This window comes from Cervus elaphus, chromosome 12 (assembly GCF_910594005.1).
Source record: "Cervus elaphus chromosome 12, mCerEla1.1, whole genome shotgun sequence".
NCBI classification, from domain to species: Eukaryota; Metazoa; Chordata; class Mammalia; order Artiodactyla; family Cervidae; genus Cervus; species Cervus elaphus.
In genome coordinates this window covers 40,031,423-40,052,955 of record NC_057826.1, presented here as the reverse complement: position 1 = coordinate 40,052,955, position 21,533 = coordinate 40,031,423, and the positions used below count along the sequence as shown (strand labels likewise).

At 35.9% G+C, this 21,533-nt stretch overlaps 1 protein-coding gene across 10 annotated transcripts in view; it reads left to right on the top strand.

Moving 5' to 3' along the window:
- The window catches only part of CEP152 (centrosomal protein 152), a 98,839-nt gene that overhangs the window by 61,783 nt on the left and 15,523 nt on the right, over positions 1-21,533 (top strand). For 4 of the 10 annotated variants that reach the window (XM_043920567.1, XM_043920563.1, XM_043920566.1 and 1 more), the window contains 7 exons: positions 1,297-1,482; positions 3,182-3,463; positions 5,841-5,972; positions 9,875-10,525; positions 14,089-14,218; positions 17,876-18,043; positions 21,179-21,278. In XM_043920567.1, coding sequence (XP_043776502.1) covers positions 1,297-1,482; positions 3,182-3,463; positions 5,841-5,972; positions 9,875-10,525; positions 14,089-14,218; positions 17,876-18,043; positions 21,179-21,278 — 1,649 coding nt within the window. The remainder of the gene's footprint in view (positions 1-1,296; positions 1,483-3,181; positions 3,464-5,840; positions 5,973-9,874; positions 10,526-14,088; positions 14,219-17,875; positions 18,044-21,178; positions 21,279-21,533) is intronic. The other 6 variants (XM_043920572.1, XM_043920570.1, XM_043920573.1 and 3 more) reach the window with 4 other exon arrangements.

Below are 21,533 nucleotides of genomic sequence, written 5' to 3'. Positions count from 1 at the left end.
TGCAGATACATATAGAAACAACTCCTAAAGGAAAGGCACACACAGATAAGATAGTTTGGGGATTTGTTCTACAGTCAAAACAAAAATAACAGTGATATATGATCTATGATGTGACAACGGACAATTTTCCTGACCATGTGGATGAGATAGTCCTAGTACGACTTCAGTCCCCATGATATAACTGAAGAAATGGGTCTCTCAGTCCCTAGGAGGTTTTCCAGAACCATACAACCCTCAGCAAACATAGATAACATCTTCTTGGCATGTACCAGTGGTGGAAAGGACTCAGATAGCAATTAAGACAGAAATAAACAAGGTCGGCTGTGAACCAGAAAAAAATCGGGACAACCGTATAGTTATGAGTCAAATATAATGCCAAAGAATCAGAATAAAAGATCTGTTGCCAAGTACTAGGTATGTGAGGTGTGCTTCCTTGGTATTGTAGTCTGTGGTCTTCAATGTGTTTCTTCTCATAGCATCTTGGTGGGACTTCCAAAAGACCCATTTGAAGAAACTTTCAAACAAATGGTCATAGATAATTTTGATCCCTGAGTAGAGTTTTATTAGGGTTTTCAGACCAATTGTGTTCCTAGAATAGAAAATATTATAGGAATAGTTCAAATGATTAAATTTTAACTGACGCTTGACAGTTCTTATTTGATAATGCTTTAGCTAGTTTTGGTAAGGTTTTGTCTTTGATAATGAGAAAAGTGCTAATCTGAATTTGTTGAAGGATGCATAACTTTTAGAATAGAGCAGTAAGAGACTTCCCTAGAGTTTCAGTGATGAAGATTCCATGCTTCCACTGTAGGGAGTGCAGTTTTAATCCCTGATTTGAGGAACTAAGATTTGTGCCCTGCCCCACCGCCCCCCCCCCAAAAAAAAAAATAGAGTAATAACTTTGGGCTTCTCTCAGAATACAGATCTTTTCAGAAATGTGAGTTTTCCTGGGCTGTGATACCTCACATGTCCCGTGATGGCTGGGCTGTAAACATAAATGTCAGTTTCACTTTTAAAAAAGGATATTTGGTCTTCTGGGAGTATTTATGTATTGGATGCATTTATTGTGCTAGATGCCTTTTCTTTTAATGTATCCAACTGTAAATTTCTTATCCAAATATGTGAGATGTAGGCAAGTTTTTACAAGACAACTTATTCAACTGATTGAGTTAGCATATAGGAAGTTCACTTGTCTCTGTTGCTGTTTTCTATTACATGCATATAAATATTATTTTATAAATTTGACTTGGAGAATATTAGTGTCATATGAGATACTTATTTGAATTTTGTTTAAAGAGACAGCTATTGGAGGAAAGAGAAGAGTATGTAAGGAAACTACAGGTGGAACTTGAAGAAAAGTACCAAGATACCCTTGTGATGGAAAAGGACAAGTGGCTGAAAGAACACGAAAGTAATATTAAACAGCAGGTTGAAAATGAAGTGATATTAGCAAAAGAACACTGGGATAAGGAACAGAAAGAGGTGTGGGTTAAAATTTCTTTCTAGTCGCTATGTTTTAAAAATGTATAGTATTAACTGTTGAGAGAGAGCTCTTCCTGAACTGACATTATTTTTAATAGCCAAGTACATATCCAGTATTCTTGCCTGGAGAATCCCATGAACAGAGGAGCCTGGCGGCCTGTAATCCATGGGGTCGCAAAGAGTTGGACATGACTGAGAAACTAACATACACACACACACACACAGAGACATATATAATCATTCATTTTATGTCTTTGAATTGGGCTGTTTGCAGTTTACACCAGTTTTATTTTTTAAAACTTCCCACCCCTTAGTTCTTTAGCCTAATTCAGGAAATGTGTTTTGAGGGGTACTTTTTAAATTTTTCAAATGAAACAACAATCAAATTTCATATTGTGAAATGATTCTGATAATTTGAGACCAATATAATTAACAAATACTTAACATACACTGTGGATTAGAAGATAGAAGTAATGATTGGGTAGACTTGGAGGTACAAAGCTTCTATTAACCTCTGTAGCAAATGAGGTTAAGAAATGCTCATAGTTTCCAAGAAAATGAAGAACCAAATTGTGATCTTAAAAACTTAGTTGAAAGTGAAATAAGTTCTCAAACTTGTTTAAACTAGCTTCTTTTGTCCTTGCTATTGCTATTAATTCGGGTTGGGGCTACCTCAAAATGAAATCGTAAACCATTGTCCTGTCTTGTGACCTTCCTACTCATCTCCCATCCCTTCCCTCAAATTTCATCAGTCAAGTGCTGGCACCTGAAATTCCTTCACTAGTCATTTTTTAATATAAAAATACATTCTGGAGTGTATCTAGCCATGTATGTATAAAAATATAGATGGCACAAAACAAATGTCCTATTTTTAAATTACTGCAAATTGTTTTTTAGTTGGATTTTTTAGCCAGTTATTTACTAGGTGGAAGAGTGAGACAGCTATAATGCTTTTGTGAGAATGTCAGGAAAGGATAAATCAAAAAAGGCCACTTAAGGTAGCTCTTTTGAGAGAAGCAATGCAGCCAGCAGCTGTGGTAGGCAGGGAAGTAATCTGAAAACCCTGGATACCCAGGAGGTGGGAAACAAAAAAGGAAAAGCAAATTTTGCTGTTTCACAGTTTTGCCCACTACTAATTATGTTTGCGTCCATCCTACTACACTGCTGAAAGTCGTATCATTAAGACATTCTTCCAGTAATGCCCTCCTCTTGAATGCACAGCTGACTCAGTGCAGTTTAATATGACAAACAAGATTCTAATGTGTTCAAGTAAGTCAGACTATTTTTTAAATTGTTCAATTTTAGGTTCATTAATTATACTTACCCCATGCCTGCTCTGATATTGATGGAAAATCACATATTCATAGCAGAGATTTTCTTCATTTTTTTCTTTTTTTAAAATCATACCATCATTTTAGTGGCAATGTGAAAGTTTCCATCTTGAGAGCAAGGTAACCTGATCTTTTACAACATACTTAAATCTCCCATGTGACTTGTGTCCCATAGATAAAGTCAAAGAGTAACTTTCAGGATTTCTGTAGGATATGTTCTCATTGACATTTCAAAACCTCACGTGATCACTGCAGCAATGTTAGATGGTTCTCAAACCATCTGTGGTTGCTTTTTTGGCTACCTGTTAATTCTAGTTTTTGCTTATTTGAATATTTTTCTCTTCATGTGATTTTTCTTCTGAAAACAGATCAAACAAGAACTGATTCAACAGCTTGAAAAGGAGTGGCAGTCTAAACTGGATCAAACTATAAAGGCAATGAAAAAGAAGACCTCAGATTGTTGCAGCCAAACTGACCAAGAAACCACCATTGATGTTATTTCCAAGAAAGAGATGGCAGTCATGATAGAAGAAAAGAAGCGAAAGATCCAGCAAAATTTAGAGCAAGAGAAGGAAACAGCCATCAAGGGGAACTTGAAGAAACTTGAGTTTGAACTGGAACTCAAATACTGTGAAAATATTGCCAAACAGGTAATAGGCAGGTTTACTATAGCACAATTATTGGAACTGCCTACTAATGAAAACCTGTTAAGTGCTGCCATTGAACTTGTTCATAACTTTATATTTAAATATTTTGTGCACCCTAGTGTAGAGTAACAATCTTATGTTCTAAAATTTTCACTATATTTTTGTCACAAAACTATCAACTCTCAGTTTTTCTCTATATTCTTTCAGTGTACAAAATGTGTGCTCCTCTGAGTTGGTCTAAATATTAAGATGACTGAGGTTAATGATGATGGTTTGACATCTGAATGAAGCATAATTTACTTATGTATCTTTCGTATCTAACTTTATGGAAAATATTTTGCTAAAGTAGTTACAGATATGTAAGCTTAAAGTGAATAAGATATTTAACAATATTTGTGTTGAGACTTGAATCTGGAAGCCTACCTTTTAAATGCGACTTTGTCTATAAATCCTGTGGCCAGAAAGGGTATCATCACCTCCCCTTGGAAGCACTCAAAAAGGTAGCTCCTTTTTAAGTGGGGCCTGTTACTTGCTTCCAAGAAAGGTCAGACAGAGAAAAGCATAGCTCTGTGTTAATAGAATAAAGCTGAGTTATTATTTTGTCAATATTGTTTATTACAGTGATGCTTAAATTTTTTGTTCTTTGGATGTCTTTACAATTTTAAAAACTGAAGACTTGAAACAGCTTTTGCTATGTTGGTTGTATAATTTTTTTTTACTGTATTGGAAAAAAACTGCAAGAAAACTTTAAAAAATAAGAGTCTTCATGCATATTTGCCTTTGGCTTCAGGGAAGTGACACATTATATAGCATGTAGCCTCTGGAGAACTGTGCTATTTACACATGAAAGAATGGGAGTAAAAAAAATAAAGGAGGTCCAAATATTTTGAAAATAATTTTTGCCTAACAAACCACCTGACAAGGTTTCTAGCCCTCAGAGGTCCTCGGACCTTAATATAATATTATTTATTATATATTTTAAAATTTTAGATCTGTTACTTAATGTAAAGTCTTAAGATAATATCTGAAGTAAAATTTTAAAAAAATACGTACTCGGCTTTTGATAAATACTTGTTCTGCCTATCTGATAAATTGTTATTCATGATTTTACAAGGGATACTGAAAGTATGGAAGCATAGGCAAGTATATGTAATTTTATTAAGGGTATTTTCAGTCAGTTAGAAAAATAATTTTCTCAGCTGTTTAAGTTTTGAACAGAGTTAATAAAGTGTTTTATTGGCAAAGGGACATATTTAAGGGTGCTGGTTCGGTATTTATATAATTACAGATCTTGTGAAGAAAAACAAAAAGCCGTATGTTGTAGAAAGGAAATGTTTGCAGTAACTTATGAAGGAATATAAATTTCTGTAGGAGCTTTATCTTTTCCCCATGTTTTTAACTTTCTAGAATTTACCTATAAATTTATTTAGCATCTTAGTGACAAATTCAGCCCCTTACATCAACTCTGCTTTTGTGTGTATGTATGGTCATATGTATATCTTGATATTTTGAACAAGGAAATAGGAAAGATTATTTAATAAATGATCCGTGGTAACCCATAATGGATTTACAACCAGATCACCCTCATAATTCAAGGCTTATATTTTTGCTTGACTTGAAGTATCCCCCTTACTTTATAGTCACAGATTCATCCTTGACAGCAAGAAAAATTGTCGAGTATAAGGCTCTAAACTGTATTGGTGCATTTGCCTGTGTGCACATGTTGATACGTCAGGCACAAGGACTGAGAAGGTGGTGGGTATACTGACTGGACAGAGGCCAACGCCGAGCAAGCTTCCTGCATTTCTTCTTTTTCACCCTGAGATAAATAGGAGTTTGTTGGAAGTGGCAATTTCTATGATTTTCTAGTAATGGTGGTTGTGGTGGTGGTGGTTTAGTCACTAAGTTGTGTCTGACTCTTTGCAACTCTATGGACTGTAGCCCACCAGGCTTCTCTGTCCTTCGGGTTTCCCAAGCAAGAATACCGGAGTGGGTTGCCATTTCCTTCTCAAGGGATCTTCCTTACTCAGGGATCGAACCCTGATATCCTGCATTGCAGGTGGATTCTTTTTCAGGTGGATTCTTTACTGACTGAGCCACCAGGGAAGCTCTTTCTATTAATTGTAGTGGCCATTAAACATGTATAGCTTTCTGCTTCCTCTTTTGGCATTTGCATGGGCCAGTATGGAACATTTAGAACAGAAGGATTAAATTCACTGCTGGGGATAAGGGCTGGGAGGTACTTGAAATCAGTTTAACTACTCCAGTGCAAAACAGCATAAAATGCACAGGGAATCAGAGAGGCTTCCTGCAAATGGGATCTTTCTGAAATTGTATACCTTACTTTACCTCCCCATCTCTCGCAATTGCTCTCCTGAAGGTAGAAGCAGCTGTGCAGAATGCTCGTCATCGGTGGCTGGAAGAACTGCCAGAGCTGGCAGAATATAAAGCACTTGTAAGAGCAGAACAGAAGAAGTGGGAGGAGCTACAGGAGCAGTCAGTGGCCAAACGGGTAAGAGCTCTCCTGGGAAGAACCTTCAGGAGGACCTCATCTCGGTCCCAGGAACTCCTACCTGCTCACAGCCTTGTGGAAGGATTACATGCAATAGTGCCTATATAAGCTTAGCTCAGGACCGAACTAGTGGGATCTGTTTTCATCCGTATCATGTATTTGAGGGGAAGAGAATGTGTCTCAGAGTCAATGAAACTCTCACAATCTGGAACCTTACCCATGGAACAAAATCTTTTTCTACTTTGCTGTATTTCTAGGAGAATCAGAGAGCAGTTAGCTATATGATATCCTTTCACATGTATAACTGTTGTTTTATGTGCTGTGTCAGTAGTCTTAAACTTCCTTTGGTAAATAATCATCACTTCTTTCCAGAGATGTCATGTTGCTTGACTAGAAGCATCAGGTATTACAACCATTTGTATTCTCCCAACTTACTTTATTAGTATAAACCAATTCTAGTCAGAATACCAATAAACTGAACTTAGTTTTGAAATTTAACCCAATAATTTGAAAATTTATTTGGAAAACTGAAAGGGCTAAGAAATTTAAAATATTCTGGAAAAGAAGTAGTAGTCCAGCCCTAACACTTAATAGAATATGTTGGAAAGCAACAATTCAGACAGTGTTGAGTCACAAAAATAGAATTCTTTTTCATTCAGTACTACAGAGACATTGAAGATATGTCCAACACGAATAAGAACTTAATTGTTTCAAAACGTGGAATGAGGAATTATTCTACATTAAGTAATCTTATGATAGCCAGACAGCACTTTGGAAAAATTGTTTTCCCACCCCAAACATCACAGTAAACTCTAGATTGATTCAGAAATTAAGCATTTTAAAATGAAAGTATAGGAAAATTAAAAGAAATTGAATATTTCAGATTTGCATCATAATTCGGTAGTGAAGCAACAGGCACATTAGCAAAGACAGATAAATAGGATAAAATATGTACACCATTTAAAACATTTTTGTTTATGTAATAACATTAAAAGAGGGGATAATAAAAATAAGGGAAGTAAGTGAATCACATAGAACCATTATATGTGATAAGAAAAACAATACAGATTTATGAGAAACAATCTATGGATAAGTACCCCAAATATATGAACATACAGTCTTCATGAGAAGTCCACAAATAGCAAACTTAAGGTGCTATTTTATGCCGTGTGTTTATATCCTCTCTTAATTGTAATACGCAAGATATAATAGATTGAAGTTTCAAGCATATATTACTCTCCTGTTGTCACAACAATTTTGGAAAATAATGTGTGTAGTAGACATTGTAAATGAATCATATGTTGTATTCATAGTCTTATATTCCACAAATTACTTAAGGAATAATTCAGCGTAAGTAAAAAAAAAATGTTTTAATATTTTTCTCAAGTTATGTGGTGGTACATGGATGATCATTATAATATTCTCTGTATGTTTTTAGTTGTTCAGTTGCTAAGTTATGTCCGACTCTTTACAACCCCATGGACTGCACACGCCAGCCTTCCCTGTCATTCACTATCTCCCAGAGTCAAACTCAGATTCATGTCCATTGGATGATGCCATCCAACCATCTCATCCTCTGTCACTCCCTTCTCCTCCTGCCCTCAGTCTTTCCAGCAACAGGGTCTTTTCCAATGAGTTGATATTTCAAAAGGAAATTTAAGAGATAGAGAGAAAGAGGAAACTCTATGATGATGTACATATGTCTCTTAGAGTTCAGAAGTTAAGAATAATAAGTTGATCTTTCCGTAAGAACACAGAGTCCTGATTGAATATATGTGAATGTAGAAATACAGAAGCAAGAGGACCATGTGTTGCGTCTCAAACTTTCAACAGGCATGAGAATCACGTGGAGGAGTTGTTAGAGCAGATTCCTGGGCTTTGCTCCTAGAGATGCTGATTTGATGGGTCTGGAGTGAGTTAACATGTTGTAAATCCTTCCTCCAAGCCAATGAGGTAGGCAAGAGCGTTTTTCAGCACTGGCCGAGAAGTTCTTGTAAGATTAGAGGGATACATCAAAATCTGGAAATTTAAAGCTAGTTTCCAGAATCCAAAATTAGTCAAGTTGTTTCCTCAACTTTGCTGCACATTTGAAAAACTTGAGAATCTTTAAAAATTGCTGCTGCCTGGCTCCCCCCTCCAGGCTTTATGTTTTAATTGGTACAGGGTGTGGCCTGGGCATCAGTCAGGATTTTTAACAGCTCCTCAGGTGATTCTAATGTGCAGCAATGTCAGGAAGCTCTAAATCAATTAATGCTGCCAAATTCTCCTGTAAAACTTTATATGAGAGGTTGTATAGTTTTGGTGAGGTTGGACGGGTCACCCAGTTTCCCTGGGACCTGACCCCTCTACCCTAGTTACCTGTTGATCATTTCCAGGCATCCACTGTGACATGCCCTGTTTGCCTTTTTGGGAAAGGAAACATGTTTCACATGGCTACTGAATTATTTTACTGGTGGTAAAAGAATTTTGCTGTGAATTCCTTTGTAAAGCTCATCTTAGTGGGTTCCTTTAGTAAACTTAAAGAATGATTCAAAATTTTTGACTTATATCCAACTGTTTAGGAACACATTTTATTGAGTAAAGATACATAACGTGCCTAGGAATCTATATAGTTGAAGATAATTTGCTATGATTATGTAATAGCTAAGAATTAAGGAAGCCAACCCTTCATCTCCATAGCCACAGTGTATATATGGTATTGATTCATAGTGGTCACCACCATCTAGGCCAGACCAATTATTCTTTTGCATTTGTATCCCTGTGGCTTCTCTGATTTAGTCCAGGGAGTATTAGAAGTGAAAGGAACTTGAGGTTATCATCTAATCTGCTTGTTATATAGAAGACAGTGTAAAACAGATAAATTTTCTAAGCCTGTGCAGCCAAGAGTAACAGTAAATACATAATATTTTCTGAGTCTTATTGTTTGCTATGCTCTGGACTAAGTGCTTTAAATGGATTACTTATTTTTGTCATTTAATCTTAAAAAACCTTAAATAATTTTTTGCTTATTTAAATAATTTAAATTAAATAATTTAAATTAAAAAATCAATTATCAGATGGGCATTGTAATTATCTCCAGATTATAGATGAGGAAATTGAGGATCAAAGAAGTTGAGGAGTGGGAAGTTGTTAATTTCAGCAGTTTATCTCCAGAGCCTGTATTATATGAGGCTGCCTCTGTAGTCCAAGTCAGGATTTGAGCTAGAGCTCAGGATTTTTAATCCCCTGTTAATTTTTGCTTGTGTTCTATTGATGCATATGATCTACTTGTCCTGTTATTCTGTTACAAAGAAAAATTAGATTAATGAAAAAAAATGACTTTTCTGTTTGATATTTTATGAACTGATTTAAGCAGTAGAATTGCATTAAAATACATTATGTTTGCCAGCAAGTTATTGTTCAGGTAAGTGTTACATTCCTAAAAATAGTAAGATTTCCGTATGAGGCTGCTTTTTGCTTCGCATAAAAGATGATTTATTTTTGGGTGGCTTAGATTTGAGATAGCATCTGTATTAAAATACAAATTTTTTTTCTAAAATTAATTTCAGATAATTATGTAACTGTATATTTTTTGGTCACTTTAAATTTCTAGTTATCCATATAGAAATGGATGTTTTATACTTTAATTTTGTTTAATTTTTATTTTTAAATTTTATTTATTTTTGTCTTACATAAGACAAAATATTAGATGGTTTAAAATGAGGGCAAAGATCTTCACATTGGGTGTAATTATATTTTAGGACCAACTAATGTCATACTTAAATTTACTTTTTCTCTTTAATTTTGATTTTAAATCTCTTGTTTGACAAGTTCAAAGATTAACCCAAACAGTAACTTTAATTTTTTTTTATTGATGGAAAGAATCATAAAAAGTTTTCATTATATATTGTTTTACTCTTTAGATATTGTTTGCTGTTTCTGAAGCTAAAGAGAAATGGAAAAGCGAGGTTGCAAATATGAAGAAAAATGTCACACCTGGAAAGGAAATGGAAGAGAAGATTCATTCTCTGCAGAGAGAGCTTGAGTTAAAGAATGAGGAACTCCCCGTGGTTGTCAGGGCTGAGCTGGCAAAGGCCCGGAGTGAGTGGAGCAAAGAAAAGCAAGAAGAAATCCACAGAATTCAAGAACAAAATGAGCAAGATTACCGGCAATTTTTAGATGACCATCGAAATAAAATTAATGAGGTGCTTGCTGCAGCTAAGGAAGACTTTTTGAAGCAAAAAGCTGAACTACTTCTTCAGAAGGAGACAGAATTACAGACGTGTCTAGACCAGAGCCGCAGAGAATGGACTATGCAGGAAGCCAGGCGGATCCAACTGGAAATCCATCAGCATGAGGAGGACATCCTAACTGTCTTGGAGTTTCTCTTAAAGGACACTCTGAAGGAGCAAGCCAGTGGTTCAGAGAGTAAGCCCCTTTTGGAACTCTTGTCGACTTGTTCTTCGAAATGGATGTCTGTGCAATGTTTTGAAAAACTAAAGGCCTGCATACAGAAAGCATTTCAAGATATACTCTCCTTACTGATAGAATCTATCGACTCAGACTGGGGGAAGGTATGTTCCTGATAAGTGAAAAGAGCTATGATTCAGTGTCATGTATGATTATTGAAGTTGCATTTGGTATTTCTTCCTTTCTTCATTCTCCAGTTTAATAGATGTGAGACTTGTGTTTTTACTAGTGGTTTAAAAAATCTTTAGCAAATTCAAAGGATTGCAATATATATTTTTTTTGCCCCCAAAACTTTGCTCCTTCATAGTGCCACAAATATGAGCAGAGCTTTTATCTTCTAGATATCTTTTTTTCCCTAAAAAAACAAAACAAAACCCATGCTGTTCTTTGTAAGGACCTCAGATTTCAGAAATGGAATAACTTTCATTCCTATTTTTGGGGGACATGACAACTTTAAGAAACATGCATCGTATTAAACTAGAACTTCTAAAGAGTTTGAAAGCCTATTGCTTACCCTTGAATTTATATCTCGTGCAGGCAAAAAAACACTGAGTCCAAAGAATATTGTTTTAGAAATAAACAAGTAGAGGTACGGTTTAATCACATAAAACTCTGAGGCAGAGTTTTGTTGGTGTACTTTGTATGTGCATGTAGAATGGATTAGTTGTATTCTTCTCATTGTATAAGTATTCTCTGACACCAGCTTTTAGTTTGTGTGGAAGATCTGATAAAACCAAAGTCTTGCTGCCTTATCGTTAAATACATTAGATATACATGAAAATTCCAGAATGGTATTCTAGCCATTGTGAGCAGCCAGTGTTAACATTTGGTATTTGAGGTAGAAACAAATGCCAATATTGTAAGTTTTGTCTGATAGAAGAGTTGAAACATGAGTTAAGATTCATTAAAATATTGTGATTAAAGATTTTCAAGGCCAGGATTGAGCATTTGGTATTAATACCTACTGGAAAGAATTATAGGCTACAAAAAAGAAAATCTGAGTTCTAATCCCATACTTAGTAATGTCTAGTTTATTACTTTGGGTAGTCATAAATTATAGTTGCTCATCTGAAAAATAAAATACAAATCCCTGGTCTAATTCCTTGGATTTGGGTAGGATGAAAATGACACAGCTTGGTCTTTCTGCATCTTGCATTTGAAACAATACAGAATTGTAGAGCCAAAGGAACCTGAAAGATCAGTCTACCCCATCCCAATTCAACCCAGTTGATATTTTTATTCTTGATTTCACAAAGATGTTACTGCCTAATATTACTTTTAGTGTAAAATTCACTGGGCAAGACCAATTCCCATGATTACTGCTTAAAATACTTTATTGAGAATTTTTGGATGAAGTATATAATTAAGAAAAATTATTTATGGCAACTTAAAGGGTATGAAGTGATGGGAAGATCATGTTATATGCTTTCGAGTTTGCTTTCCTGAAGCAAACTTTTGTCTGCTCTAAAAGTCAAGAAACTCACAACACCATTCTCCTAATGTTAGCATAGAATCAACCCCGGGGTCTTTTTATAGGGCTTATAGTTGTGCAGGCTTCCCAGCTGGCACAGCAGTAAAGAATCTGCCTGCCAATGCTGAAGACACAAGAGATGGGGGTTTGATCCCTGGATCAGGAAGATCCCTTGGACAAGGAAATGACAACCCACTCCAGTATTTTTGTGTGGAAAATTCCATGGACAGAGGAGTCTGGCGTGCTACACAGTCCATGGGGTCACAAAGAGTCAGACATGACTGAGTGACTGAGCACACATAGTTGTGCAAGCAGGATAAGGCCCTCTGTATGACTTTATGTGTCTTACACGTATATGGAGACAAATTCACATAATTTGGCTCAGAACTTAGACTTTTGCAGCTTATGTTGAGTGGGATCAGATTCCATTCTCGGGAGAAGGGTGACTCTGAAATGTCTTATTTGGCATTTGTTACAGAAATTTGTCACAGAAGAGTAGTACTCAGCCTTCTGCTGTCTTAGAGCTAACTCTGCTCAGGACCTTGAGATAAAGCAGTGATTAAAAAGCAGTGATTATAAATTTGTGATACAAGTGCCGTAAATGTGAAGAGCTGTGATTTATAATTAATTAAATTTGTGGTTTTTTGAACTTCTCATGAAACTTAAGACTGGAAAAAAGTGATCAGTATATATAAAACAAGTCCTCATTAAAATTACTTAAATGTCAAGATTTAATTAAAATTTTTTTCAGCTTTATTGAACTATAATTGACAAATAAAATTGTAAGATGTTTAAAGTATATATCATGGTGATTTGATACACATATACATTGTGAAAAGGTCTTCCCAGGTAGCACAGTGGTAAAGCATCTGCCTGCCAATGTAAGAGACCCAAGAGATTTGGGTTCGATCCCTGGGTGGATTCCACCATTTAGTTAATTAACACATCCATCACCTCACCTATTTACTGTACTTTTTTGTTGGTGAGAACAATTAAGTTTAGATTATCAAGATTTTAAATGGCCAAGTTGTTGCAATGAATTAAAAATACAGTTTCCAATAAAATGAATGCCTTATCAAACATGTTATTTATATTTATATACTAAGTATATTAATACAGCAGTTCATAATGACGAAAAGAAAAGAGAAATAGCAATTGGAACACAATTTTTAAACAAATTTAAGGATGTGTGGTTTTACCACCAATGTCAAGTTAAAATTAAGACAAAAAGATTGCTACTTTTTTTGCCATCTTGGTTTTTCTCCAGTTCTGAGCAGAAATTGGAAACATTAGCTGCCTTTGGGATCATTTTTTATTACTCCTTTGGTCTCAACCTCATAGCGTCTTGATTGCCTGGAGTTTGCAGTCTTTGTACCTATTGACCTCTGCTTCTGTTGGGCTACATGGGTAGTTTTCCTGACAGTGATTCAAAATCAAGGCTTCCAGAATTAAGATATATAAAGTATTTTAAGTAATTAAACAAGACAGCTTTCTCAAGATCATCTGGTCTGCTTGGGATTCACTAGTTGTCCAAAATTGGAAAATATATTGTCTTAAAAAAATGTCCCAACATTAGTGAGTTAGTAGCCATGTTGCCAGAACAGAAAGTAGAATGCAGAAAGTGTTCAATAAATACTAGTGAGGAAATGGTCTTGTGCAAGATTTTCACTTAAGTGAGCCTCAGTTTCTCTCCTTAACATTAGAATTGAACGGTCTTTCCTTGTCAACAAATGACAATGTAAAGTATTTAGATACATAGCATACTATGTAAGTTTCAAAGATATTTATTGTTGTTACTTTCAATTCGTGGAAGGCATAAGCTTAGTATTGTAAATTTCTAATGAATTTGCCCCCTGTTGCAGTGAAAATGTTTCGGATTTCCAAGAACAATTCTGATTGCTCATGTCAGTCCTGTGGGTTGATCACATAAACTCTTAAAATATCTTAAAAGTGCAAACCATATCTCCATCTGTCCCATAGCTAGTCTACCAGTCCTCTGTTGGATTATGGTCTCATTTGGAACATACAATCATAGGAGTCTAGCTGATAGTAATGACAGTATTCACATAAAACCCTAAGAAAAATGTTGATAGTTTAGGCCAGATTTTTTTAAGGCTGTTTTCTTTTTATATTTTTAATATTAGCATTTTAATTAGAGTTTTAATAGACATTAACTATGAAGATAATCTGTTTCAGAGAATTATGACCAAGATCTATAAGGATCCTGCCACGGGCAGAGGAGACCCTGGAGTCCAGGCGATGCTTCCTGCGCCTACGTCTGGACGCCATGCTCTGCCTTTGGCGGCTGTACAAGAAGCAGAAGCTGGTAATGGGATTCTGTTCCTACTTGTCTTTGCAATATCCATAATTCCAGTTCCCGAAGGTTGCTCTAAGGATAAAAGGAAATCAAAGATGTGCACAGTTTTCATGAGTGAACAAATGGGTGATATGATGCTACTTTATGTGTATCCTCTCCCTAGGTTCATTTTACATTAGAAGACAGGGTTGCTGTAGGCCCTCATATTTCCTCCCTTTTCATGGTCTTCTCTCCATTCATAAGTGACTCGTATTATAAAGGTAATAATGAAAATTTTAGTAGAGCAGTCATCTTTTCATTCCCTGGCTTTGTTGAGAAATCAGAGGTTACACATAAGAGAATTGCCAAATCACTGAGACTTTTCCATTCAGGTTACTGAAGCTTATTTCAGCTATTTTTAATAGAAATCTTTCTGAAGTGTACTAAGTGTTTCCTGCTATATTTGGAGTTTTCTTCAGGTGGGGGGCAGTGTTTTTTTCTCTTCCTCTCTACCACCTGGCACATAGTGAATGGCACATAGTTTGTGTTCCTTGAATATCTGATGAATTAATAATTTAACTTAGTGACTTAGAGTTGTTAGTTTGAAAAGAATTGCACCGTGCTGCAACCCCTTGAGGTATTCAGAGCTCACTGGGGAATATGGGCATATACTGCCCATTTACTGGGATTTTGAACTAGGAACTGCCATTCTCCTTCTAAGTTCCAGTCCTCTTAGGACATCCACCCCTTGTAACCTCCTCCCTTCCCCCACCTACAAATTTATACATATTTTTTCTGTTTCTTGTCTGCTGTTTCCATTGTAACCTGGAAAAGAACTAAGGCTTGCCAGAGGAAATCATGTACAAAGTGAATAACCTTAGTTTCCACACTCTCCAATTCAGTAGGCATATTACCAGAGTCCTAGAGAACATCTGCCTTTTCTAAGACATCAGTTGACTGTTATTTCTCTCATCGTCTGACCAGAGACCCTCTTCCCTTACCTCTAGGTTCTAGATGGTTGCGAATATCTTTTTGCCAATTAAGTAAATACTAATTTAACAATTAGCAGGGTAATACTATCCTAATTTGTATTTTGTTTCCTACTTTTCAATGTCACTTTATGTCTGTTGTTATATTTAGAATAACTTGAAAGTTACTTCCTAATTTGTGAAATGCATAGAAATGAGTTTTAGATATCATTTGGCTTTGGGAGGTCTAGTCAATATGAAAGAAATCAGTTTTGACTTAACGACAAATCAGGCTATAGAAGGATTTACATTCTTTCTTTAATCTTTTTTCCCCTAAAAACAAACACATTAACATCAGAAAGGGTTGAATAATCCAAAACATTTACTATGTGATCAAGCCCCTCACAGTCCTACTACCAGAGAGTACCTCTGTTAGTAGTGTGGTTATATTCTCTTAATATTTTATCATTTTAAAAACTAATTTAAATATTAATTATGAAATAATTGATACATGCAAAAAATATGTGTAACGCACAGGTAAGTTATCAACCCAACAACCAGGAGCCCACTATTTGACTTAAGAGGTAGAACATCACCAGTACTATTGAAGATGCCCGTGTTTCATCATCATTCCATCCCTGTAACTTCCCCACCAACTGAGGTAATAAATATTCTGACATTAAAAAAAAAACTTTCCTTGCTTTTCTTTATGTTTTGACCAAATATTGGTATCCTCAAAAAGCTATTGCTTTCATTTAACATTAAAAAAATGGTTTAATACTTGTTTTAGTCTTTGTAACTTGTTTTTTTCCACTTAATATTGAGCTTCTAAAATTTGTTAATGTATATGGCTCTGGTTCATTCATTTTCATTGTTGTATAGTATTCTGTTGTATGAATATAGTATAATTTATCTATTTTCTTGTCGATGGGCGTTTGGCCTGGTTTCCAGTTTTACAAAACAGTACCTTCAATGAAGTGTGTAAGTGCTGTGTATGGTGATGTTTCATTAATCCTTTGATGTTTGTAAACATAAATGATACCATTTGAAAGAAACTGAAAAGTAAGAGAGCTAAGAATAATTTTGCTGGACCAATGTTTTTACATCAACATTTTAGATACTGGCCTCTGAGCCTGTGCCAATTTGTATTCCTACTTCATTATATCAGTTATATTAATAGTAATAATCTGTCATTTTTGTATATTACTTAAATTTTATAAACTTTGTATGTTACTAGTAGCCATAGCTATTCCTTATTGTATACTTGCTCTATGCCAGGTTCTGTGCCAGACAATATTTGTAGGTTTATACCTCCTGACAGTTTTGTATCTTTTTTTTTTTAATTTGGAGATAATGTCAAATCTTACAGAAAAGTTGCAAAAATAAAAATAGTTGCAAAGATCACTCATATACCCTTTACCTAGATACACTTAGTGATAACATATTACCCCATTTGTGTTCCTCCGTGTGTACATGTCTGTGAACATTTCATTTCTTTCTGAACCTTTCGAGGATAGGTTATATACATTATAGGACTTCCCTGTTGGCTCAGACAGTAAAGCGTCTGCCTACAGTGCAGGAGACCCAGGTTTAATCCCTGGGTTGGGAAGATCTCCTAGAGAAGGACATGGCAACCCACTGTAGTATTCTTGCCTGGAAAATCCCATGGATGGAGGAGCCTGTTAGGCTACAGTCCATGGGGTTGCAAAAAGTTGGACAGGACTGAGCAACTTCACTTTCACTTTCACTATATACATTATGCCCTTTTACCCCCAAATACTTCAGTGTGTATTTTCCCAAAATAGGGATTTTTCTTATATACTTTAGTATAGTAAATTTAACATTAGATGAAAATCTGTGTTACATAGTTTTATCAATTTGCTCTTTGTATTCTAATTTTGTCAATTGATCTGATAAAGTCTTTATAGCATTTTTTTCCCCTTATGGTACTGCAGTCTGTCTGGGGTCATGTATTATGTTTAGATGTCACGTCTCATTAATCTCTTTTAATCTGGGGTATTTCTATGGCCTCTTTTTGCCTTTTATGACATTGATATTTTCGAGAGAGATATTCTTCACTCTCCCCAATACCTGTCAACCCCTGGCCTTTAATAGAACTTTCCTCATTTTGAGTTTGTCTGGTGTTTCTTCATGATTTGTCATGGATTGTGTTTTCTTAGTTGGACCACTGCACAAGTGGTGTGATACCACACCTGGAAATGTGTAATGTTCATATTTCTTGTTGTCCAGTTTCTTCACTGTATAATTACTGTGTTTTATTTTCTCCCTCACAACTAATTAGGAATCTGTGGGGAGATACTTTCAACACCGTAAAAGTGTTCTTCTCCTAGCAAAATATTCTAGTCTCATCTTGAATGTACCCTGCCTCAGTACTGGAGTCAGCCATCTCTTGAAGAACCCTGGCTCCTTTTAGTGGACAGTTGTATTCGATACTAAGATCTGAGCATTGTGTTTCAGAGCAGTTTTTAAAATAGATGATATTATTCAATTTTCCATATTAGGAAACTGAGTCTCAGAGGTTAAGTAATGCAACAGCTGATAAAATAAATAGTGAAAACAGGATTTAAATTCAAGTCTCTTTTTCTTAAGCATCATACTTTTTTTCAGTTAGACTATAGCCTTTAGTCATGTCATCTGGTTTCCTTCCTTCTCATAGTCTAAATTGATATAAAAGTGTGCTATCATTTAATTTTTGCAGATAAGAAAAAGATCCTTGAAATTAAAGATTCATGCTGTGGACACTGCTTCCAAGAACTTGAAAATGCAAAGCAGGAATGTCAAGATCTGAAAAGAAAACTGGAGAAATGCTGTAGGCATCTTCAGCATTTAGAAAGGAAGCACAAAGCTGTAGTGGAAAAAATCGGAGGTTAGCATTTGAAGTAACACTGCTACAAGTGTAAATCTCCTTGATCCTGGTTGGAATGTTCAGATGGGACATTTTAGTTAACGGAACCACTGATTATCTTTGGGAATTACTATATACTAATTTGGATCTGATTTTTATTAGGCAAATAGTTATTACTGAACTTAGTCCTTCTTTTTTTGATTGAATAGCTTTTGAGTGTCTGTCAAGCAGTGTTCTAGGCACTGGGGGTACAGCAGTGAAGACATCAGACAAAATTCCACTTCTGATGGAGATGTACTGGACTCTGTTCTCTTGCTTCAAGAAGCTTATCATTAAAGGAAGAGAACTGAAAACATTAATGAATAATTGCAGCTCTGGGTAGCTGGCAGTATGTTCATGTAAACTAGGAAGAAAGGATGTTAGTTGAATCTTCCTCCTATTAAAGAAGGCTTGACTAAGCCTTGAAAGATGAATGTGTTTGCCAAAGAGAATGGCGTTTCAGGCAGAGGGAAGAGACATGAACCAAGGCGTCTGGGTCTGATGTGGCCTCCTCTCTCCATCTGTTCTTCACAATGCTGTCGGGGAGTTGTCTAAACGGCCCGTCTTCTGCCTTTTCCTATTGCCCTCTTGAAGAAGGGAGCTATTGGGCTCACAAGGCTGCTCCCTCTTACCTTTCACAGGGTGTTGACTTACACCCTGTGCTCTGTATTCCTTATCTTTGAAATATTTCAGATGCCCGAGCTGGTCAGGAATTTTCTTTTATAATATTGTCATTCTGTCCTATGCTTTCCCCTCTCATTCTTGTTTTGGCCCTACTCTTGCCCATCCTTTAGAATTCAATTGAGAGGATATGTTGTCTGCAGAGCCTTGATTTTTGCCAGTGTTGGGCTAGATGGGCTGCTTCTGTGTGGCCTCAGGACATTTGTCTCCTCTGGTAACAGCCTGTATCTCACTTTTTGATTACTTGCCCAACATCTTTTTAACCTACAAATTTGTTGAGATGGTATCTCATTTATCCTTATAGTCTGGTACCCGTTATATACAAGACAGTAATAAATGCTTGAATGAAGGATGGACTGAATGCAAGGGTCCCAAACAATGTTTCATCCAGACCCAGGCGGGTAGGTTCACTTTTTTCCTCCATCCACCTCTGTCATTTGCTTGGACAACAGTCGTCTTTTTCTGCTTCCAGTCTTGCTTCCAATCCATTCTCCATCAGGAAGCTAGAGCGGCCTTTTAGAAAAGTAAATAGGATTGTGACACTCTGTTGTTGTTTAAAGCACCTCAGTGGCTTGTCTGGCCCTCGGTGTAAAACAAAATTTGACATAATTTAAGAAGCCCTTCCTGATCCCACTTCTGCCAGCCTTTCAGGCTCATGTCCTGCCCAGCCCTCTTATCCTCTAACAGAGCTGTGGCAGGGATTTCACTGACTCTCTGGGCCTTTGTGCACCTCTTCATTTACCAACAGCATCTGTCTCCCCATCCTGGTCACAATGCCTGGCTAACGCCTATTCGTCAACCCCCAGGCACATAATTTCCCTATAGAGGCTTTCCTAAGCACCCCAGACTTGACTAGTTTCTTCCGTTAGGCATTTCCCACTGCTCCTATGAGTTTTGTAACATTTGTCATCCTTGTGATTATTTAATGTCTGTATTCTCCTTTGGAGTGTGGTGGTGACAAGGATTAAATCCTGTCCCAGCCTTAGCATAGTACCTGGCATCATAGCACACTTGGTAAACATTTTTGCCCAAGAGTAGCCACCTACTCCCTTTACTGCTTCCTAAGTCTGTTAAAGATAGGTCATAATTGTTTTAAGGCTGAGAAAGTGTTTTAGCAATTTTGAGATAAAAATTTTAACAACTGCATTTCCCGTGGTGATTGCTTAGGTTTTTAACAGCGGCTGGAGAGCGAGTAAATTTGTCCAACTGTGGTGGTAAATTTCTCTTCCTGGAGGAGGCTGTTGTAAAATTTGATGAAAATCAAGAAATTTGTTTTATGTAATAAAATGATAAGGGCAGTAGGTTGTGGTTATTTACAGATAATAATATTTAGCACTGTACATTATGATCATACAATAGTTATTCTACATAGTGTTTTTTGAGGCTGATTACTTCTATAATTTGTGGACTTAGAAATAATCCAAGAAAGTTGGTAGTTGGCTCAAAATAGCAAGCCAATAAAAGAGGTCAGGGTCAGCATTTAAGCCATTTGATAATTTCAGTGTTTGTGTTAATGTAAATCTGCTAGTTGATAAAATTTTTGCTATTTTGATTGCTTTATTGTTTATTAAATTCCATTTTCCACTGTCATGGTAGCATTTATTGAAAAGTAATGGAGTAAGAGTGAGTGGATTAGAAATATACAAGCTGTATCCATCACTGGGAGAACAGAATGATTTATTCCCCAACCTGTAGGGTGTGTTGAAAGGCTGGAATAGTAGGAAACAAGGGGTGCCATTTTCATATTTATTAAACATTGTTATTGCCAGACCTTGTATAAGGTGCTGTGCATTTACTATTTTATTTCCATTATAATCGTCAAGGTCGATAACACTATCTGCATTTTACACATTAAAAAACTCAGTTTCAGAAAGATTAGTTTGCCTAAGCTCATCCAGTGCGTAAGAAGGCCTTAAACTTGTGACTCTCTGACTGAAATTTATGCTTTGTCCTCTGTGCCACAGGGACTCCATCAGTCTCCTTACCTTGTTTTTAAAAGTTCAAAGAGTTAAAGATCTAATGTTATTTTTGAAAATGGCACCTACTTAAGCTTAACTTTTTTCTCTTAATTTTGTATTGAGGTGCTTGTTCAATGATCAATTTATATGAGCATAGACTGCATACCAGGGTCCATGAGGGACATGGAATTAGGAAATCTGTATTTCTAAATAAAGCCTTCCATCTAACTGGAAGGCAAACCACATGCATATGAAGCAATTGGAGATTTATTACAGGACAGTCTGTAACCCAAAATGAGTTGAAAATGGAATACAGATTTAAAGTGCTGAGAATATAGAACAGTGGGTGGTCAGATTTGGGTTTCACAGGGAACGACTGGAAATTTGGCAGTCTCCTCTATGAACATTTGTGCTGGTAATTTAAGGGAAAGACAGAGAAAAAGAGATTGACCAATATACTATACACTTTCTTTTTTAGAAGAGAATACTAAAGTCGTTGAAGAATTAATAGAAGAAAACAATGACATGAAGAATAAATTAGAAGAATTGAGAACACTTTGTAAAACACTACCACCGAGGTAGACGTTTACTATTTCAAAGAAACTGTTTATTTCTGAGTATCTTTACTTTTTTAAAAAATAACAGTCCTATCAATATTATCATACCAAGAATATAAATTACTGTTATTGTTGCATAGCAAAAAGTATGAAAAAAAAAAAACTTTTAAAACCCTATTCCCAGGAGATACTCTTTTTTTTGATAGGTATGGTCCCATTGCCATTTACTTTGTTGTTTTGGGTTCGCGTTTATACAGAAAGGTTGTATAAACCCAG